Source organism: Rhizophagus irregularis, chromosome 20 (assembly GCF_026210795.1).
Source record: "Rhizophagus irregularis chromosome 20, complete sequence".
In the NCBI taxonomy this organism is placed as follows: domain Eukaryota; kingdom Fungi; phylum Glomeromycota; class Glomeromycetes; order Glomerales; family Glomeraceae; genus Rhizophagus; species Rhizophagus irregularis.
Genome location: NC_089448.1, coordinates 2125379 through 2149482, shown reverse-complemented (window position 1 = coordinate 2149482; position 24104 = coordinate 2125379). Strand labels below are relative to the sequence as shown.

Sequence of the window (24104 nt, the reverse complement as noted above, 5' to 3'; positions counted from 1 at the left end):
AAAGTGGATCATTTGAGGAACTGAAATTAGTAGCGAAGGGTTTAAAGTCAGATTTCTTGGTACGGGTTTTATATTTGCAAAAAATGATAATGACCACGTAATATTTGTGGGTGAAGAAAGAGATTTCGAAAGAGGTGTATCCTATTGATGGTACGACCTATATCAATTATCACGATAAAAAAGTTTTATTTTGAACAGTATTATAGTTGGCGAAAAATATATTGATATTATAAAGCAATTATTTAAGTTACATATTACACTAAGTTCACATTTACATTGAAATTTGCCAATTTGCCTTACATAGTAAAATAAAAGTATGAACAAAAAATGATTTATCTGCTAATTAAATAAATGAAATAATTAAATATAATAATTAATAATTGTAAAATCATTACTCCGATAATTTAAAACCATAGTTTGGTAACAGTAAGATAAAAAAGATGAAAAAGATAAAATAAATTTGTCAATTTTCCAATTGGTCACGCAAGGTGGAAAGGTGGAAAAAAAAAGTTTCAAAAAAATAATAAAAAAACGTGCAATCATCGTAATGCATGTAACTAGTGTACATTTGAATCTGTAAGTTTTAATATTGCTGAAAATAAAATTTATGTACTAAAAATTAGAGGTTGATTCAATAATGATATTAATAATCTTAACTGATTATAACTGATTAATTAATTGGTTAATATAAAAAAAATATTAAATTTTTCTTTACTCATATGTTTAGTATAGGAGAGTGGTATTTATTAATTCAAATAAACAAAAAAATATTAATTTGATTTTTTATTCAGTGATCTGAAGTTATAATAATAAACTCTTATGGTTTAAATATCAGTTTTTTATATCATTATTTATGAGAATATTTTTTAAATTTTTGAGCTTAATGAAATTCTAATTATTTTAATGTCATCTATCATCTGCATATAAAAAGTTATCCAATATATTATTAAATTTATTAAATATAAATCATCATATAAACAATATTAAATATATATGAAATTAAAATAATTTATAAGTTACAAAAAAAAAAGATTTATTTAAATTAAACTTGTAAAATATTTACTATTCTAGCCTTAGTGTTTAAATAATTCTAAACAAAGTAAAAAAAGAAAAGGAATTTGACTTTTATGCGGGATGCATAAATTGCATCCCATGCATAGTAATTCTGATATACATGGGTATTTAAATTATTTAATAAATACATCATAATTGTCTCATGCGCAGCTTTTTTTGATACGCGTCTAAATTTAGACTTTTTTATTTCACATGATCACGTGTTTAAATTATATTATACTTTTTTTCCCAACGATTATCATCTTTCCTCTTCCCCTCTCTTCCTCTCTTCCTATCTCCCCTCTTCTTCTCTAGTCTCTCCTCTCAACCTCTTTCTCCCACTTATAAATTTTATTACAACTAAAATGAGTGACTCCGAATTTATGTCAAGCGATGATGAAATTTTCGATGAGGCTTTTGATAATGATTTTATTGAAAATATTCCTAATGACAGTGACTCTGATGGTGAAGATAATGGTGGTTCCTCCAATGAAACTCTGAAATTGGAAGTTGGGATGGCTTTTCTCACCTGGAAGATTGCATTTAACCACATCAAGCAATAAGCTCATCAACAGGGCTTTGGCATACGCAAAGGAAGATCAGAAAAAAATAGAATCTAAATTAAGAAAACAAACAATTGTATGTTTTTGTGAAGAAGTTTATAATAATCAATCAAAAAGGAAAGAAAAGGAAAACATCATTGTAATTTAATGGCTCAAATCACTACTGTAATTCAAGCCGCTGCAGCGGCTTGAATTACAGTAGTGATTTGAGCCCGGCTCCCTTCGGTCGCCTGTTTGCATTTAATAGTATTTTAATAGTATGAGCTTATCTTTGATACTTTTTCGGCATATAATTTAATTAATAGAAAAAATAATTTTTTTATGTAATAGAAGGGATGCGTACAGAAATACATATGCATTGTTTTATTTTTAGAAAATTTATTTAAATTTTTTTACCAGTGCGTAAAATATTCAAAAATCGAAAATTTTATATATAATATATGCACCCTACAATTTATGCAGGTGCGTAGAAAATAAAAACCTAAAAAGAAATATATATATATATATATATTTGATATTTGAAAGAAAGGAATTATTCAAATTACAAACTAAGATCACTTTCAAGAATTTCATTCAATTCTTTACTAGTAAAATTATGTAAACGATTTGTATAATATGCTTGTGAATGAGATTTAGTAGCAAAATTATTATGCCCAATTGGTGCATTTATAAATTCCATAACATTGCATTTTAATTCATCATCAGTATCTTCAGCTTTCTTTCCATTAGGAAGAATAATCCATTTTTCAATAATATCAAAAACTTCATCAGAAGATGGTCTTTTTAATGAATCTTCATTCCAACACTTTTTCATCAAATCTAAACATTGGGGAGTATTTTCAATAATTTCAGGACGTTCCCCTTTACATATACTTAAGCTAAGTTGAAGATCATGTGCTCTATTATTAAATGGTGGTACTCCAGATGTAAATTCCCACATAATCATAGAAAAACTATAAATATCACTAGCCGGAGTATAAGAATTGCCTTTTAAAACTTAAGGTGCCATAAATGGTATAACACCACGAATATCATTTTTTTTCAAAAATAAGCTTACAGGTTGACATAGTCTAAAATCACTAATATAAACTTTACCTTCATACCTACCCCCATGATTTAAAATATTGCCATCATGAAGATTACAATGAATAAGATTTTTTTTATGCATATTATTAAGCCCAGAAATAATTTCATATAACATTTGTAATTTTTGATTTCAATCATTTATGATAATTTTTGGTAAATTTACTCTCAAATTACCTTTGTTTGCATAATCCATTACTACCATATAATTCGAAGTATTTGGAACTTTTGTAAATCCATAAAAATCAATAATATCATATGAATATAAACAACTTTCATGGTATTCCCACTATAAAAAAAAAATAATAAATGTGTTAGTATAAATAAATTATAATTTAAATTAAAAAATAAGTATTATACTATCATACTTCATTTAAAAATTCATTTAAATCTTCATTTAAATTATTGTGGCATTGAAGAATTACTTCCCTGTCTCCATCATTATTTAACTAAATAGCTTTGTATATAGTATTATATTTTCCTTCATTAAGAAATTCAACATTTTTCAATTTATTATAAGGAATCCATTTTAATTGTTTTTCAGAAATAAATTCATCCATAGTTTCATTTCCACTTTTTCCAAATCTATATATAAATTAAGTTTATATTAAAATTTATATCAAAATTTAAGATTTTTTTTAAAAGAAAAACTAATATCAATACTTACTCTTAAATAGGATTTAATAAAATATAACCTTAGTTTTTGTATAATATATAATTATATATACACAAAAATAACCTTACGAGCTATATTACTAAGTAATTCATCTTTTAAATAAAGGATTTAATTAGTAGTTAAAATTATATAATACTAGAATTAAATAAATAACTATATTACTTACGACGGTCTAAAATAAATTACCAAATAATTTTTTAAATAAAAAATTTAATTAGTTTAAATATATGTAAATATTATGTAATAATAAATTAAAGAAATAACTTATAACTTACGTTCTAAAATAAATTATCAAATAATTTTTAAATAAAGAATTTAGTTATCAATTATATAAAAATGTTATATAAATATGTAATAATAGAATGAAATAAATAGCTTGTAATTTACCAGCTAAAATAAATTACCAAGGGTGCGACACAGGTGACAAAGGGTAGCCGATGAAATCGCACGTGCGATTAATAAATTATTTCATATGTAATGATAGATTACTTTTAACTTACATTATGTAAATATTATGTGAATATGCAACAATAAATTTAGTAAATAACTTATAACTTACTAGAGTATAATCCGATTAAATGGAAATATATCACTTACAGCTTAATCATTTAAAAAAATAAAATATTAGCGTTAAACAAATCAATATAATAATTTATTAAATATTGTAACTTATCATCTATAGTATAATTAATTATTAAGTAGTTATTTATACAAAAATTAATTATTTGAATATCATGTAAAATAAAGTAAAGGAAACAGCTGATAACTTACTAACTATAGTATTATGAATCATTAAATGAATTATTTAGTTATATGGAATATAACATAAATAAGTAATACTATTATTATTTAACCTATTAACTTACGAGCTAAATTATTTAATATGTTAATATTACGCTATTACATAAATTTAGCTTGTAAATATATTATATTTACCTTCAGATTCCTTGGTGCCACTTGAAACTTATTGCAATTCGATTGATTTGATTAAAAATTTTAGAATAATTTTATTTTATATTAAATATTCATGTTATATGTTATTTTACCTTTATCGTTACTATGAGCCATTACTATATAATATACTAAAACTCTCTTTAAATGAAAAGATGATGTAAATATTTTTTCCAATTAAACGCCTTGGGTATATATATAGGCAATACATATGTTGATCATGTATGACAAATGCATGCCAAGTCTAATTGTCAAAAGAAAATTTGCTTAATATATTACATATGTAACTTCGGCTCTTAAATTATTCTTTGAAACAGAGTTGTAAACGTTTGTAATATGGCGGAAAAAAAAAGTTTATAATCTCATTTTACGCAGTAAATTTTAAATTTTTCGCCCAAATCCGCTCTAGGTTGAATCGATTAAAGGACTTCGGATTAGAGTGTGCCAAAACACCAACTTATCTTAGCTAATTTTAAGTTTCTTTTACAGTAATTGCACCATATGTAACGAAAAAGGTTAATTTTTGAACTTTAATAGAATAAAAAAAAAAATATTGATATTATTGATATCGTTAACAAAGTTGACTTCCAAAAAGAAAGAAGCTAAAAAATTTTTTATCTACAAACAACAGTAAGTAAAATTTATTAACTTAATAGATAATCCATGAAAGGCTAATATTTAATAAGAAATGCTTGTTGCCAAAAAAATAAATTACAAATAATAATAAGAAAATTAAAGGAATATAATTACTAGTAATAACTCATAGTTTATTATGTGGATAAAAATAAAATTTACTGTGCCTTATATAGAGAATTATTAATTTTATTTATTTATTTATTTATTTTTGAATTTCTTTCTTTAAAATTAGTTATCGTTATCGAATCAAAAATAATAAGTTTGACGTTATGCAGATCGTTAAAAAATGGATATGCTACAAGTAAATTTTCCGATCATTTAAAGTGGTTAGCAAATAATTTTGTGCACATTCAAAAAATATATATAATTCTTTATTAGATATATTTATACAACTTGATTAAAAATGCCTTAGATTTTTAAACTTTTGACATGAAATACTTTTATATTGTAGACTTAGTACACATACAGTACGCTTGTTTATTTTCAAGTTTTAATTTTTTACGTACTACAGTACCATAATGATAAGAATACGCAAACGTAGCCCCTAATCTTCCTCTTGCTTCATTAGAAGCAAATATAAATATTAAACTAATTCTAATAGAGATGATAATAATATGGATTTAATTCAGTTAATAACGTATAAATAGATTAGAATAGTAGATACTGTCTGTTAATTAAAAGAGTAGTAAGCACAATAAAAGAAAATTAAATTTATTTTTTTAATATATAAAGATACATCAAGTCGTATGAATTTACGTTAACGATGTAACACGAATATGGCGCAACTTGAAATACGAATTAAATGTCTGCACTTCTTGTTAAAATAATTTTGCATTCTAATGTAGTATAAAATCCGCAAAATTCACATTGCTTATATATCAAATTTATTATATGGATTTGAATTCTGACGCTTTTTTTTTCACTTGAATGCAAAAATATTATGTACATACATAAAAATCAAAATGATGATCAAAACAGGAGAACATTATTAAGGTTCGCAAGACATATTATTTTGAGCCAATATCTATATTAGATGTTATCAAATTGTTTCATGTAGAAGTTGTAAAAATTATTGATTTTACAAAATTCAAGGAATTATAGAGCTCGTACAAATTAAATTAAATTGTGTAATACCCTCGCATTATATATTAATCCGCGTGTAAAATTTTCTTTAAGCAACGGTTTACATTAAAAAAAAATGAGAAAAGTTTTCAATTTTATGATATAAAAAATGCACAAAACCTATTATATTCTTTGGTCATAATCATGAACCATAATATAATATTGTAAAACTACCGTAATACCTTAACAAGATGCATAAAAAGGTCAAGAAAATAATCATGTAGATCTTGCCTATCATTATGGATAATGCGATCAATATTTTATTACCTTTTTTAGATACTGACTGACATTATCTTAATTCTGGCCTGGCGTGCAACGGAATACTACTGGCTTCTATATATATATATTTCGGGTCCTACCTTACTCATTACTAACAAATATTTATAATAATAAAGTTTTGTATTACTGTTGTGTCGTGTACAGCATAACTAAACCATTGTGCTTTGTGGTAAAATAATGTCAAACGTATTACAAAATTATATGTAAGTAATGTAACCCTAGTATGCTGATCACTAATTTAAAATTTTAACGCACTTTTCTTCAAAATTTAAAAAAAAATTATTCAAGTATGTATGATGAAAATATAAATCTATGTAAAAAATGTGACAAGGCATGTCACCATGAATGGTGTGGTCCATGTCAAATAAATAATTTGAAAGAAAATTTTAGAAACTGGACTAGTGAAAATGAAAAAATTGATAATCTTGTTCAAGAAATGCAATTAAAAATTAGTTATTATAATGATACAGTATTTGAATGGATACCATATGATCAGCTTGAAATTATTAAAGAAATAGGTAAAGCTACAGTAAATTTTGCAATATGGAAAGATGGTCCATTATATTATGATGAATATGAACAGATATATAAAAAAACATGTCCAAATAAAAAAGTTACTTTAAAATATTTGTATAATTCACAAAATATTACCAATGAACTTTTAAATGAGGTATGAAATTTCTTTTTTAAATGCTTTTTTTTTTAGTATAATAATAATTTTCTTACTATATTTAATAGGTTAAGTCATTTTCAATTAAAAGATATGGTATTGATATTCCTTATATATATGGAATATCCCAAAATATAGAAACAAAAGATTATATCATGGTTCTTTATGATGGATATTGTGAAAAGTGTGGTGAAATATATACAGATATAAAAAAGAAGTGGTGTAAACCTTGTCAAATAATTAATTTAAAAGAAAATTTAGGAAACTGGACTAGTGAAAATGAAAAAATTGATAATTTTATTCAAACAATACAATTAGATATTAATAGGTATCATAATATAATATTTGAATGGATACCATATAATCAGTTTGATATAATAAAAGAAATAGATAAAAGTGATTTTGTTACAGTATATTTAGCAGTATGGAAAAGTGGTCCATTAGAATATGATCATTATAAAAAGGAATATACAAGAATTAATAATATAAAAGTAGCTTTAAAATTTTTATCCAACTCACAAAATATCATTGATGAATTTTCAAATGAGGTATGAATCTTTTGTTTAAATTTAATTTAAATTTTTTTTGACTAATAAATTTGTTTATTTAATAGATTAAAATATGCTCTATTATTCCTACTGATTCCTTTAATATATGTGAAATTTTTTTTAAAATATATGGAATATCTCAAAATCCAAATACAAAGGATTATATTATTGTTATTAAAGGTGCATGTTGTAAAAAATGTGGTGATAAATATATATATGAGTACGTGCATTATAAGAAACTTAATTGGTGTAAACAATGTTCAATAAATGAATTGAACAAAGTTTGTATAAAAAGTGGAAGCGAAGAAATAGATAATATTGTTCAAAAAATGCAATTAAAGATTGATGGATGTGAAGATATAATATTTGAATGGATACCATTTAATCAATTTGATAATATTGAAAAAATAAAAAATGATGGTTTTGTTACAATTTATTTAGCAATATGGAAGGATGGTCCATTATATTATAAAGGCAATAAAGAGACATATAAGCGGAAATCATATAATAATTATAAGAAGGTTACTTTAAAATATCTACAAAATATTGATAATCAATTTTTAAATGATGAGGTATGAAGCTTCTTTTTAAATATTTTTTTTTTTAATATAATTTTCTTACTATATTTAACTAATAGATAAATTCATACTCAATTAAAAAATTTTCTGGTGATGCCCTTAAAATATATGGAATATCTCAAGATCCAGATACAAAAGATTATATCATGGTTTTTGAAGATGGATATTGTAAAAAATGTGGTAATCAATATACACAAATATGTCATAAATGGTGTAAACCATGTCAAATGAATGAATTGAAAAAAGCTTGTATAAAAAGTGGGAATGAGAAAATTGATAATTTTATTCAAGAAATGCAATTAAAAATTGATCATTGTTATGATATAGTACTTGAATGGATACCATAGTATGATCAATTTGATGAGATTAATAAAATTGAAAATAATGGATTTGAAATGTTACATTTAGCATTATGGAAAGATGGCCAATTAAAATATAATAAATATAAAAATTTATATATAAGAATTAATAATAAGAAGGTTATTTTAAAATGTATATATAACTCTCAAAATATTATTGATGAATTCTTGAATGAGGTATGCTAATTTTATATAATTCAATATTTGTATATATTTAATGTATTAATAATTTTTTTATATTTAATAAGGTTAAGTCATATTACCTTAATAAATATAATATTAAAATATATGGTATATCTCAAAATCCAAATACAAAAGATTATATTATGGTACTTCAAGAAGTATATTGTAAAAGATGTGGTGAAATACTATATATATCATATAGTAGTGAACCGAAAAATAAGTTATGTAAATTATGTCAAATAAATGATTTGAAAGAAAATTTTGTGAACTGGACTAGTGGAAATGAGAAAATCGATAATTTTATTCATCAAGAAATGCAATTAAAAATGGGTTGGGTTAGTAGAAAAATATTTGAATGGATACCATATAATCAGTTTAATGATATTAAGCAAATAAGCAAAGATGAATTCGGAACATTACATTTAGCTACATGGAAGGACAATGTTGAAGTTTCTTTAAAACATTTATATAATTCACAAAATAATACTGATGAATTTTTAAATAAGGTATAAGATTTTTATGTAAATTCAACTTAATATTTCAATATAATAATATAATGATATTTTTTATGTATAACAGGTTGAATCATATTCTAATAAATGTGGAATATCTCAAAATCCAGATACAAATGATTATATTATAGTTTCTGTAAATAGATTTTGTCAAAATTGTGGTAACCAGTATACAAATCCAGAATATGGATGGTGTAAATTATGTCAAATAAATGATTTAAAAGAATTTTTTGAAAATTGGACCAGTGGAAATGAGAAAATTGATAATTATACTCAAGAAATGCAATTACAAATTGATAATTATAATGACACAGTAGTTGAATGGGTGCCATACCATCAGTTTGAATATATTAAAGAAATAAGAAAAGATGGGTTTGGAACATTACATTTAGCAATATGGAAGGATGGTCCATTGGAATTTGATGATGCTATATTTATAAAGGGATATATAAGAACTAATAATAAAAGAGTTATTTTAAAATGCATATATAATTCACAAAATATTACAAATGAAATTTTAAGTGAGGTATATGGTTTTCATAATTAAAATGCTTTTTATTAATGTGTATTAATATTTTTTTATTAATAGGCTAAATCATATTCAATTAAATATTCTGATAATCTTCCTTCAATATATGGCATATCTCAAAATCCAAGTACAAATGATTATATTTTAGTGCTTCAAGATGGATATTGTGAAAAATGTGCTGAAATATATACAGATATAAAAGAGAAGTGGTGTAAACCATGTCAAATAAATAATTTAAAAGAAAATTTTGTAAACTGGACCAGTGAAAATGAAAAGATTGATAATTTCATTCAAGAAATGCAATTAAAGATTAATGGTATTAATAATATAGTAGTTGAATGGATACCTTACAACCAGTTTGATAATATTGAGGAAATAGGAACAGGTGGGTTTGCCACAGTATATTCAGCAAAATGGGAAGATAATATATTACATTATAATGCTTCTGAAAAGAAATATGAAAGATACAAAAATTTAAATCGAACTGTTGCTTTAAAATGCTTATATGACTCACAAAATATTACTAATGAATTTTTAAATGAGGTATAAAATTTATTCATAATCTTTATCATCTTTTTTTAATGTATAAATAATTTCCTTTTTACTATATTAATAGGCTAAATCATATTCGATTGAAGAACACTTTGATACTAATCATATTCTTCCAATATATGGGATATCTCAAAATCCAGATACAGGAAATTATATATTAGTTCTTAAATATGCAAGTGAAGGAAACTTAAATGAGTACATTAATAAGATTTATCATTGGCCAGATAAATTGGAACTATTAATTGGAATTATTAATGGACTTAAAAAAATTCATGAAAATCAGATGGTTCATCGTGATTTTCATATAGGAAATATATTATGTAGTAGTGCTCATACTGTATATATTTCAGATATGGGATTATGTGGAGAAGTTTGTAATGTAGATAAAACAAAAATTTATGGAATTATGCCCTATGTAGCTCCCGAAGTATTAAGAGGAAATACTTATACTCAAGCGGCAGACATATATAGTTTTGGTATGGTCATGTATTTTGTGGCAACCAAAAGACAACCTTTTTCCAATTATGCACATGATCAATATCTAGCATCAAGTATATGTAATGGAATTAGACCCGAAATAAATGAGTCAGAAATACCAAAATGTTATAATGACTTAATGAAAAAGTGTTGGGATCCAAATCCTAATAATAGACCAAATGCTGCTAAAGTGGAAGAGTTTATTCAGCTTTTTCATAATTCATACCATAATAAATATGATAATGGAGATACGGAAATTAAAAAGCAATTTAATGAATCAGAAAAATATAGAAAGGCAAATCCTTTATCTACTGAAAATACCCAGTTAACTACTCATCCAGAAGCTTATTATACATCTCGTTTACTTAATCCTTATACAAAAGATCTTTTAAAATGTGATAATAATTCAGTAATGATTGATTTTACAAAGTATGTTATTTAAGTCTTTTTTTATTAAAAAATAATTATTAATATTTTTAAATTCTTTTATAGGTCATCAATTAAGAATGAAAATGATTAGTCAGAACAATCAAAAAGGAAATAATTTATTAAATAGTAGGGTTTATTTTTTATTATTTAGTATTTTATATTTATTATTTTATTATTCATATTATGTACTGTACTACTTTAAAAGAAATATGAGGTACATTAAATTTCTAACTTTTAATGATTAGGACAATATTGATAATGCTTATTATAATTAAGAAATTTCTAGTATTTATGTTTAGAAATCGAAGGCTATTAAAGTTATTAAGTACATACGAAATAAATTTTATATTTTAGCAAACTTAAACGAAGATCAATAATATTTAGGAATGATGATAAAACCTTTTGTGTCTAATATAAAATATGATCGTCACATCAAAGTAATATATTTAACATTACAGTAATACAAATGTTTTCTTTGAAATCTTGTTATAAACACGTAATAGTCGTAATACTGACAATATTGAAATTATATTTGTTAATTATCATGTGATGCTCGTTGTTAGAAAATTTAGCGCGGTATTTTATTTTATGTCATGCTTAAAATTGCATAGGATTTCAGTTATCTATTTAGTGTTTACAAGGAATTTTTAAATATGTTATAATATATAATTAATTTACTTAGTTTTCAAACATAAGTTTTATGCATATAAGGATCGAATTCCTGGATACATTTCGGAATGATTTGACACATTAAATTCTCATTTACGTTTAATTGGTTCACTTCTAAAGAATTTTTCCTAAACTAAAAAAATAAGGATGCGAACCTTATGAAAAAATTTTATGTAGGAATTTTGTTTCCTTTCATTTTCAAATACATAAGCTTTATAGTACCTTTATAATCATAATGGATTGTGTTAAAAGTTTTATAGTAATAATAGTTGGTTCATTTTTAATAACTAATCCATTTTTTATAAAATATACAAGTATAACAATAAGAAATAATTTTTTGTTATTGCTTTCATTAATTAAACATATATATGTGTCTAATATTATGAATGGTCTTTAATTAACTTATTTTTTCATGCAGGTAATAATGCTCACTACATAAAGTCTTAATTTGTTTGGACAAAAATTAGCAATAGATAAAGCTTTATCACTTCTAGGAATGTATAATTTCTAAGAAGATTTCCATTATTCAGCTTTCTAAATAATCAATCATATACTCAACTTTTGAGCAATAAAAAGGGATTTTTAAAAGTTAATAATTTAGAAAATTAGCATATTGCAATTTTTTATTTTTCAAAATCTGTGAAGTCTCTATAAAATCTTCAAAGTCTTTGACTCTTCAAACCTTCAGGAAATGAAAATATACTTTCTCAAAAATTTGAAAGTAAACAAATGTAAGTTATTTATCATTACTATAAAGAGAGTGTTTTATTATAGCGGGTATGATTCCTGATAAAGTTATAGTTTTAACTAGCCAGTATTTTTTTTGTTTCAGTACCCACCACAGAACACGGGACTGACGGGGACAAATTCGAGCGTATTAATTAATAGCATCACGGGATCAACGATCAGGGATCGGAGCATATTATTTTTTAATATTAAAATAATTAAAGATCGTAAATTTTAGAAATGTAAGAATGCATTTGTTTATACGAGATTATCATAAATGTTGTAAATCATCATTAGAATAATGAAGAAAAATAAATTGTTTCATTTGATGTATTGTTTTAATTTTATTTATTATTTAAAAAAAAATACAATAAATTAAAAATTAATGTGAAAAATTTTATATATTTAATAAAGGAAAATAAGTTTAATGCAATCTCCGATACCTTTTTTGTTTATTATTAACTTTTTTATGCTCAGCAATTATATGGTTAAAAATATATATATATATATATTTTTAAAAAAGAATAAGAAAATAAATTTTATTATTTAAGTTTCACTAGAGGTTTCGTTTTGGGTCATGGTTGGAAGGGGTTTTCTTGTAATGCGGATGCTAGTGATTGGCTTCGAGTCTTCCTGGTGGAAGATAGTTGTGAAAGTGTAACACGACCTCTTTTTAAACGTGGTGTAGATCCTCTTGGTGTACGAGGTGTGTTCCTTGAACTTGTTGACTCTTGGTTCAACCATGGTAGATTAATGGATTGAGCAGACGTATTAGGTCGGTTGCTAGAAATTAGTGATATATCATCTAATTTCAAGATATGTTTCCCAGGTATAGACTCTTCAGTTGTGCTGGTATCTATGATGGATTCTTGATAATAGAGTAGGCCTGATAAAATTGCCATCGTAGATCTCATGGTTTGATTGATAGAATTAGTTTTATTGGCCAAATAATTAATATTTGAATTATGTCTCATCTCTAACCAAAAATCCTTTGGTTCTCTATTTCCAAGATTTTCTTCCACGTGAAAGTCAAGAACAGATTCGTCACCTACATTTTTAACAGTTTGAGTGGTCAAACCCGTCACCATTATGTTTATGCCTACAGCTGGCATCATATCAAAATCAAGACTTGGCATAGGTTTAATTGATGTAGCGTTGACCTATTATTTCAATTTTTCAAAATTAATAATTTGATACTAATTTTTATTTTATTTTAATTTTTGTTTTTTGAACTAAAAATAAGTAACATTACCGTGTACCATCCATTGCAGGCAATAAATTTACCTCTCAAGTAAATTACCTGGCCATTTTCAAATTCTTCAATTTGTGTATCAATTTCTTTATCCAATGGAACAAACGCTTTAATTTTTAGATATATGATTTTGGTTGGGTCTTCATCACTCAGTCTGGATATTCCAGTTATTTCTTTTATGCTATATTCCTTTGTCGACCTCTGGGTTGAATCGTGAATGTAGCATATCGTACTCAACTTTGCTGGCATTAGAGATATAGGAGGTAGAAAAGATATTGTAATTTTTTTTTTTTAAGAATAAAACTGTATATTTGAAAAATATAAATATACGTTTTTTTTTTAAGTAAAAAAAAATATCAGAGTATTTATATACGAATATTCAATAGATGAAATGATAATCGGGTTTTAATTTGAAGAAAAAAAATGCAAAATGTATGAATTTACGACATGAAATTTTTTTATTTTTATTTTAATTACATGAAATTTTTTTTTATTTAAAAAAATTAAAAAAAAAGACAAAAAAAATGTTTCAATTAAAATATAAGGAATTCTTTTATTAAAGTTTTTAAAAAAAATATGATAAAGAGTGGATTCTTTTTAATAATCATTCTTGCACTCCAGAATAAAGATTCATTTTTTTTAAAAAAAATTTTTATTTGATTTGATTAACTAAAGATCTATTTTTTTTTTTTTTTGATAATAAAATAAAGGAGTCTGATCGCCGCAAAAAAACCTATTTTAGGATTTTTTTTTTTTAGAAGCACGAGTAATTTATGTAATATTGTAATTATTTAACCACATCATCTGAATCTTTCCTTTTTTTATATAGATAATATATAAAAATTTATATTATATCGTAAACAACTTATATATTTGGAAATAATTTATATTTTGATTAATGTAATATTTGTATTATAGCCACATCATCTGCCTTTTTGTAATTAATTATTTATTTATTTATACCTTTATGGAAATTAGAAGTCAAATAAAAGTCACGAAAAAAAAATTTGTTTTTATACCAGTTTTTTTACATGAATTTATTCGATTTATTTATTTATGTAAATGTAAAAATTATGAAATTATGAAATTTGATTGAGTAAATGAGTAAAAAAAAAGAGATAGGAAACAAATAAAGATCAGTTTTTTTTCTTTGATAAAAATAATTTTTACGAAATATATTTTTCGTAATAATTTTCGTAATAAGTTAATTTTGAAAAATTTTTATGAAAAAAATAAATTTTATATTGCAGTAATATATGGGTTTATTTATTTTTACATAAATTGACAAATTTTATATTATATAATACAGTATATATTGAGTAATACGTAAAATTTTCTTTATTTTATTTTTTGTAAATATTGCATAATACATTGAGTAATTTTTTATATATGAAGATAATGAAGAAAATTTTTTTGATTTGTTGAATAAATTGATAAATTATATTGGGTATAAAATAAAATTTTTTTTTTTTGCGTAAGTAAATATTGCGTAATACAGAGAGTAACCCGAAATTTATTTTTTTTTTTAAAATGAAAAAAAATGAAGGAAAAAAAATATATATAGCCCATCGGTTCATAAGGAGGGAGGGTGGGCGTTATACTCTTAGATTTAGGATTCATTATTCTTATTATTAAATCTATAATCTAAAATCTAAGATATTAAATTCGCAGGCAAACTTTTCGTGTTGATTACAACCAAAAAAGAGTATACTTTGCAAGTGTTTTGATGATCGTTTGACCGGGAGTCTATGGGGCACATTATTTTAAAAAATATAAAAAAAAATTGTACCACTATATTTCAGAGAGTACGACAGATTACCGAATAGGAAAAGGCTATTGTCTGTTTTTTACTCTACGATAAATATACTTTAAAGAAATTAATTCTTCTAACTCATTCACAATGTCAATATGAGAGCTTATAGAAATTGATTGGAAAAATTTTGGTATACTTGAGAATGCTGATAAAAAATTAGAAGGAAAATTTGACCCGCAACATAATTCTGAAAGATCTATCTACTGCACCAGAAAAAATAAGGGAATGGAAATTAATATGAAAATGATGGTTGTAATACGGTAATACTGTAAGTAAATTTTTTCAGAGAAAAATTAGAATTGTAAAAATTTTGATAGTTTTATTTGGGACTTAAACCATTTCTATCTTCTAAACATCTCTAATTTCACTGATCTCCTAAGTAAAAAACTTCATAAATAAATAGTGGTACTTTTGAAATAAAATTTCATTTTTATGTAGAAGCTCTTTTGATTCATTAGGAAGAAAGCAATTAATGTTTTTGATGATAGACCGTCGATGAGATTATGAGATGATAAACACCTGACAGAATGCCAGATATTTAACTGAACGTGGGAAAATATTAAAATCCTGATTTCTCATTCATATGTATAGCTGCATTTTAAATGAAAAAAGAAATTGATTGTTAACCCTAATATTTTTACTATGGTAATTAGAATACATCTAATGGATTGTAATTCAAAAAGCTGTTTGATGAAGAAAAAAGAGGCATCAATATTACTAACTATTTCTTTAATTTAACATTCATGTAAGTACATTCCTTTTTCCTTTTTTTCCTCCTAGCCATTTTTCCTAACTATTAAATAAGATGACTAAACAACGGAAAAAAGTATACTTTTAGTTCTTTAAATTCACAAAATATAATACAGAAACGCACATTTATCTTGACTGTACAGGCACTATAACATTCGCTAAAAGTGCGGTAGCAATTTTATCATATTACCTTTATGGAAATCTACGAGTTTTACATGCCCTATGAAAAAAAATCATCCAATTTTTGTACAATATTTGTTCAAGTCCGTGTGGAAATTGTACAATTATTGCAGATTTTTGGATAAAAATAGCTGTGAAGTTTTTCAAAGCATATTAAAAGTATGCAATTTTTGTACAACTTAAATTTAGGATATAGAAAATGTTCAATTTTTGTGTGATTTTTATACAACTTAAATTTAGGATACAGAATTTTTGTACAATAAAAATTGTGATTATTGTACAACTTGAAAATAGACTTAAATTTAGGATACAGAAAGCAATTTTTAGGTAATCCTACTATACTACTTTCCATCTTACCTGTATGGTTACATTTGACCACTTTTAGGGTCGAATAGACCACTTTTAACCATTACAAATAGATTTTCCTAAGTAAAGTGATTTATGCAGTAAGGTTACACAAAATTCAACTGCATATTTGCTTATAAACGGGCATCTTCCGGACCCATTGGTGAAATTTTTGTATCATCTTGTAACTAAAAAAAAGTCAAAAACTTTTTATTAGGTTACACAATTAGTTCTGACCGGAATTATAATTTGGCCAGAATTATGCGGTAAAAATCAACTCTTAAAATTATATATGTTGATCACGTGATCTGATCGTCAAAATAAATATGATGACGCGAAATGTTTTTGTTTATGTTTTTTTAACCTTTTAACTTTTCTTCAACTTTCTTTTAAATATTAAGTAAGAAAAACTTGTGTTCTTTATCTTTTTATTTTCCTAACTTTTTACATTTTAATGTTATTAACTTGCTTTCTTCACTAACTTCATACTTTTTTTTTATTACTAATACTAATAATTTACTTTTTAACACTACTAATTTGCTAACTTCATACTTTTTTATTACTAACACTAATAATTTACTTTTTAACACTACTAATTTGCTTTCTTCACTAACTTCATACTTTTTTATTTAATACTAATAATTTACTTATACTAATAATTTACTTTCTTCTTTGATACTACTAATTTACTTTCATGTTACTAACATACTTTATTTTATTTTATTTTCTTACAAATTTTTATATTTATGATTATATCAAATTTAGTATTTTATTTATGAAATATTGTGTATATTTTTTATATTTTAAGTCAATAAAAAAAATTCATAATTTCACTTTATAAATTGCCTGTTATTACTGTAAAATTTAACCTATAATTCCTAAAATATGGCCTAAAATTTGGCTCAAAAATCACACAATAATTGTATAAATTCAGGTCAAAAATAGGATAATTATTGAATGAATTACCATGCAATAATTGTGTGATTTATTGCAATTTTTAGCACAATTATTGTATGGTCAAATATACAGAAATCGTAGTGAATTTAATTGAATGATTTTTCAACAAAAATCACACAGACTTTTTTCATAGGGATGAATAAAAGGTATATACTGTATATGAATCCTTAGATATTTTAGTGCTGGTGAAGATGATTATAATGTAATCTTCGCTCAAATCTATGGCTACTATTAAACTGACCGGTGAGATGTTTCCCTGGACAGAAGGGAGTATCTATAAACATCTAAGAGATCCACTTAATAGTATTAATGAGTAAAAAAATTTCTAGAAGTAATCAACCCGGAAAATATTCAAGGTGTAACTGAACATGATGTAAAAGAAATGATAAACAATACATCAGCTAATAACGAATCTTATTACTATGGTAATGAACATGAAAAAGATGATGAAATTACATAAAATCTTTTCGCTTATCCAGCTCAATGTAATTTCAAATTAAATTAGTAAAACCAGGAAATTAAATACCAAAAATCAATAACATTAGTTTTGTTAGATGCGGTTACTTTCCATCTGCACCCTAATAAAGAAACTTAACCATATTTATTTGTCTTAGTTTTATAAAATGTTCGAATTTCCTACTGGATTAGGAGCTTTTTAAATACTATCGCTATACTAAGAAGGTTATTTTGGGTTAGCACCATTAATTCGGTAGGTTATGATAGAACATTGCAAAAATCCTCCAGAGATTTGACAACACATTACAAAGACGGGACCGTTAATTTCTTAAATATTATAGCATTAGATCATGCATTTGATGTGTTTGAAAGGACGTGCGGAAATATTAACTATCAAATCATGTGACTAGCTTAAATACATTTCTTAGATTTTCCTTAGTAAAAGTGACCCGCTGCATCGCACTAACGTTTTTAATCAATATATATGATAAATTATGTGCATAAATATATTATATAAATAAGCAAAGAAAACAATCTATAATGAAAAAATAATGGCGACTATGTGTAAATAATTTTTTTATTTTATTAACATTTAACCGTTAATTATAAAACAATATCATATTATAGCTTACACTGTTATATCATATAAGAAACGTAATATATCATGCTATTATTCCTGTGACTAATATATTTTTTATCTATGCGAATTTTTCTTTTGTAATTCATTACTGAAAAATATAAAAATAATTTTTAATGATATTTATTTTATTTATTTAAATTTTCAAAATAGAAAATGATTTAAATTTTCAAAATTTGTAAAGGATTTTATGTTATTATCTTCGATTTATTCCAGTATTATCATAAATATCAGTTATATATAATGGATTTGTTCCTTTCTTTATTAAAAAGTTTGTAATGTGATATATATAAAATGCTTATATGTGTAACTAACTAAAAATAATATTGCTATCTTAATCAACCTGTAACTATATTACTATATGAATCACATAAAAAAATTTTTACTATTAATACAATTATTAGATAAAGTAAAAAATTTCAATTTTATTAATTATTTCACCTTTTAACTATATTGTTCTCTTTAAAAAAAAATTTGGTCAATTGATCAACTAGAAAGATTTGAGAAAGTTAAAAAATCTCATTTAAGAATGATTAAATACAAAGGAATGAAAAAATATTTATTATTTAATGTTGTACCAAATTTTTTGTCTTTTTATTAGTTATAATAACAATAGTAAAAAAGTCTTTTTTATTAATTCTAATTATTATTGAAACTTAAAAAAATAAAAGACCGAAAAAATAAAACAAATTAAAAAATTTTTTCAGTTTTAAAAAAGTTTCCCAGTTTATAAGAATCAAAAAAAAGGTATCTAATAAATTTCCAGAATTATAAGAACCGAAAAAAAATATTAAAAAATAAAAAAAAGTAAAAAAGCAAAGCCCGTTATACTTTAGCTGGACGGATATATTGAATTAGAAAAATTAGCCGGTACGTATGGGATTTATATTAGGTCTGGTAGTAATAGTTATTCTGGTAGTATTTTAAGATAACTGAGAAAATTATAGTGAAGGAAGGCATTATAGTTGAGGATAAAGATCATATATAAGAAGAGAAATTATATGATGCACGTATTGCCATGACGACTATTGAGTATGCTTTAGTTTGACTAGATTTTTTCAAAAATATTCATTTCGTAATTTAAGAGTATTCCTAATTTAAACATTCCTTTTTTTTTATAATGTAATATCCTTTTAATTGTATTATTTTACATTACTTAATCCTAGTAATAGACTGAAGCAGGATTATTTAATTTGAAATCTCTTTTAAATGAAATAAAAAAAAGACATAATTTATAATATAATTACTAATTGAAATACTGCATACGATGACGATTTAATATCTTTAAACGGAACCTCAGCAGACATAATCACACAATAGAGATAAGAAATATTGCCATATTGATTTCGGCTAATTGGGTTTAAATGAACTGCATATTGAGAAATACATGTTAACATGTTTACTATTCTAAATTTAAAGATAATTTTTTCTGTTAATGGTATTTCATTTATATATTTACACTATTACATCAACAATAATCGATAGCTTGACCAAAGCTGCATCACCCTTCAAAAATATTACAAAAGTAATAAAATGATAGAAGATAATTAATTAATGCTATTAACGATCTCGCACGCATATTGGACAAAGGAATAATATTTTTCGTAATAAAATTTGGTATTGCTTGTCATCTTAGGTTAATGTATATGAAATTATTAAAATTTATGGATTTCATTATAACTGACAAAAAACTGCGAAGAATTTTTACGTGACTTAAAAAAACAATTAATAATATTTCAAAATAATGTATTTATAGTAGTTGTTTATTACATACATAGTAAATTTAAGAAACATATAATATTTTCAAAGCAAGCTACGGCATAATTGGATTTAATTAAATATGTTGACTTATTTAACCACTCGAATAGTTACTACTACAGTAATTTAAGCTCGGTTAATACTTATTTAATATCCATAAAAAATTCTAGCTAAAATTGAACCCTCCCGCTATTATATTCCTATATCTTCCTCGAGAATCCTAGATTTAAGAGTGTAATTTTCTAATACTTATTGGAGTACAAATATAAAACTTTATACAATAAATCTATCATTAATAAGAAATATTTTTCTTTTTACAATAGTTAATTGCTTGTTCGTAGCCCTTATTAGCAGCACTTATCATATAATAATTCCCTAATTCATTTTCGTGTCTAGAGTAGTAATAAGTGGCAACGTTAAACATAGCTACGAGATGTCCATTTTTAGCAGCTTTAAGAAAATATTTAATCGCTTCATCTTTATCTGGTTTGACACCTTTGCCTTGCATTACCATTGCTGCATAACGGACTTGAGCATCAGGATACTCATCACCATAATCAGCAACTGCTTTGAATAATTGAACAGATAATTTATGTTTTTCTTGATCTGAACATTCAAGATTAGACCAACCTTTTGAAATATAATAAGCTTTCCAATATTTTGCTAGTGGATTATCCATTTCAGCATAAGTATCAAAGCACTTATATAATATTTGCTTATCCTTGCCCTCGTTTTTATGATATTCAATTGCTTTATCAAGCGTCATATAATCAAATGAATCCCAATCAATTGCACAATCTTCTATCGCTTCAATTGTACTTTGAGTCATTTTTCGTACGGGAGGAGTTATTGGAAGTTTGAATGAATCCCGAATTGTGTTAAATGAATCCCAGTTAATTTCACAATCTTCTGCTGCTGCTACAATTGTGCACTGAATCATTTTTCGTACGGGTGGAAGTTTGTTACTATTAGGATCATGATCCTCAAGACTTCTGAAAATATCCTGAAGAACTGTTAGCATCTTTGAGAATGTAGGTCGAAAGCCCGGATTTTGATCAACAGATCTATTTACAAGATCTTGATATTTCTTCGGAATACCAGTACCAGGTGTAAATTTTTCTCGATATCCATCTAATACTTTCCTTCTAATTACCATAAAATCTTCAAATTGCTCGTATGGAATTCTACATTCAGCAATCTCCCAAAGGAGAATACCAAAACTATAAACTTCACATTTGGTGTCATACTTGATAGAATATTTGTCATTTTTTTCTTTTTCTCCCGAAATTCCTCTTCTTAACATTTCGGGAGCACTGTACCGAACACATTCTTTATTTACAGATATATTACTAGTAGCTTCACCAAATCTTCTACTAAATTTAAAATTTGTAATTTTAGCGATTCCGTGATTTGTAATTACGATATTTTCAGATCTAATATCTCGATGAACCATCTATCGAAAAAAATACATATAATATTTTAAGGTCCGAAATTTGACACGAAAAAAGTAAATACAAATGTAATTCTAACCTTGACAGAATTAAGGAAATTCAACCCTTTAGCGATATCATAAGCAATTCTTATTTTCAATTTTAAGTCAATATATTGGTCAAGAATATACTCACGTAGGTTTCCATTTTCTGCCCATTCAGTTACTAAATAAGTTTTAACTCCATTATTTGTAAGACCATAGAAATCGATAATATTTTGACAATCTTTAAGTTTTATAAGAATTGTGACTTGATTCTTAACATCATTAATATGATCTTGATCTACAACTTTAAATGCAAATTCTTCTTTAGTTTTTACATGAATGTATTTTCTCAATCTGTCACTACGTATACTATCTTCGTCAGCTTCTTTATAATCTTCGAATGGAAGTTTATCAGTACGAAAGATGATATCGATTTTGTTTTGAATTTGATCTGCATCTTCTTTTTTACTGTCCATTTTTTGCATAGTTATTGCCATTTCACTGACTTGCTCGACGATCTGATCAATTTGTTTCACATCGGTCATACTTTCTAGTAAAGCTTCTTGAAATTTTACAAGTTGTTCTACATCTTCTTTCACAATTTTATCTTCATTTTCAGTATTAAAATTGACCAATACTAGGTTAAAACTTAACAAAGTCATACTGCTATCATATTCTTTACATAATTCTTTAAATTCATTATCAATCCTTTTAGCTCCTAAATGCTTTTGCACTGTATTATATTGTGTTATCTCTTCAATGAATTTTTTCATATTATGAAGGACTTGAACCAATCTTTGTAAATTTTTATAATAAATCGAAGTTAATAAATCTTCTCTTGATAGTAAAATATTAACACAGGTGTTTGCTGCAGAGATACGTTCCATCAAAATCCTGGTAATATTTTTATTATGATGAGCCGACCTATATAAATCCGTGACTTTCGAAAAAATTTCAGATACATCTTTAATGAGCGGAATGAATTGTGAAAGAGGAATAGCTACTGATGTTGCTAGCTCAACAGTGTTAATAATGGTGTCAGTTACAGCAGTAGTTGTTTCAGTCGCCGTATCAGTTTTTTTTGCCATATTTTTTTTTAATTTAATAAAAGAAGAAATTTACATGCCCAAATTTTATAAATAATATTTTGTAATACAAGCATAAATTAGGACAATATCCGCGAATTTATATTATATATACGTTCTATATAAAGCTGCATTCTGCAGATCAGCAGATATTCGGATTCTGCAAATACTAAAAGGTTCTTCCGATTTGAAAATGGTTAGAGTTGATGTCAATCATGAGAACTCTCCAGTGTAACCATCAAAAAAGCTCGGGCACGTGACATTTGGTGTCCCACCAAAAATTTTCGGTAACGTGACTTGACGAGTTTTATTGGTCGGATTTATTTTATACTGGAAAAATTTCGCGGCTTTTCTCAAGAAAAAAATAAAGTGAGGGAACATTTATCTTAAAAATACTTGTAAATTTTTGTTAAAAAAAAAATATATAAAGAAACGTTTAATTTAAATATTTCTTATCAGTTATAGTCCTTTTCATTTTATAAAATTTATTGTTGATTTTTTTTTATTAAAATAAGTGAATAAATTATTTATTATTTTAGAAATTTAACAACAAATCTTCGTGTTATATATATAATTAAATAATAGTAATAAAAAGAATAGAATAGAATAAATTATAATAAAAAAGAATAATATATTTCAAGGTAAAATTACTGGAAAAAACACGCGAATACAAAACAGTTGGGATATCTACTATTTTTAGATTAGTAGTACAAAGTCGCGTTACCGAAAATTTTTTGGTGGTGTTCTTGGGGTATGATAGAACAACATCCTCTCTCTCTAGCAAAAATTACCTTTCTGACCC

At 24.8% G+C, this 24104-nt stretch overlaps 5 protein-coding genes across 5 annotated transcripts; 1 reads left to right on the top strand and 4 right to left on the bottom strand.

The window, feature by feature from the left end:
* Positions 1-1345: 1345 nt before the first annotated feature.
* On the bottom strand, positions 1346-1606 carry OCT59_013061 (uncharacterized protein; the record flags this gene model as incomplete). Its single annotated transcript, XM_066140574.1, has 1 exon — positions 1346-1606. The coding sequence occupies one exon, from the start codon at positions 1604-1606 to the stop codon at positions 1346-1348; it is 261 nt and encodes an 86-aa protein (XP_066001450.1).
* Positions 1607-2157: 551 nt separating this feature from the next.
* Positions 2158-2430, bottom strand: OCT59_013060 (uncharacterized protein; the record flags this gene model as incomplete). The annotated part of the gene is made up of 1 exon (XM_025322584.2): positions 2158-2430. One exon carries the CDS (start codon positions 2428-2430, stop codon positions 2158-2160), a length of 273 nt encoding a protein of 90 aa, XP_025165910.2.
* Positions 2431-6652: 4222 nt separating this feature from the next.
* On the top strand, positions 6653-11291 carry OCT59_013059 (uncharacterized protein; the record flags this gene model as incomplete). The annotated part of the gene is made up of 13 exons (XM_066140573.1): positions 6653-7033; positions 7102-7581; positions 7647-8153; positions 8507-8695; positions 8767-8859; positions 9076-9207; positions 9281-9407; positions 9606-9739; positions 9803-9953; positions 10074-10285; positions 10359-10580; positions 10920-11200; positions 11264-11291. The coding sequence occupies 13 exons, from the start codon at positions 6653-6655 to the stop codon at positions 11289-11291; spliced, it is 2937 nt and encodes a 978-aa protein (XP_066001449.1).
* A 1879-nt stretch (positions 11292-13170) lies between these two features.
* Positions 13171-14096, bottom strand: OCT59_013058 (uncharacterized protein; the record flags this gene model as incomplete). Its single annotated transcript, XM_066140572.1, has 2 exons — positions 13171-13755; positions 13848-14096. The coding sequence occupies 2 exons, from the start codon at positions 14094-14096 to the stop codon at positions 13171-13173; spliced, it is 834 nt and encodes a 277-aa protein (XP_066001448.1).
* Positions 14097-21035: 6939 nt separating this feature from the next.
* Positions 21036-23396, bottom strand: OCT59_013057 (uncharacterized protein; the record flags this gene model as incomplete). The annotated part of the gene is made up of 2 exons (XM_066140571.1): positions 22274-23396; positions 21036-22196 (listed from the first exon to the last, which is right to left on the bottom strand). Exons 1-2 carry the CDS (start codon positions 23303-23305, stop codon positions 21036-21038), a joined length of 2193 nt encoding a protein of 730 aa, XP_066001447.1. The 5' UTR covers positions 23306-23396.
* Between the last annotated feature and the right edge of the window lie 708 nt (positions 23397-24104).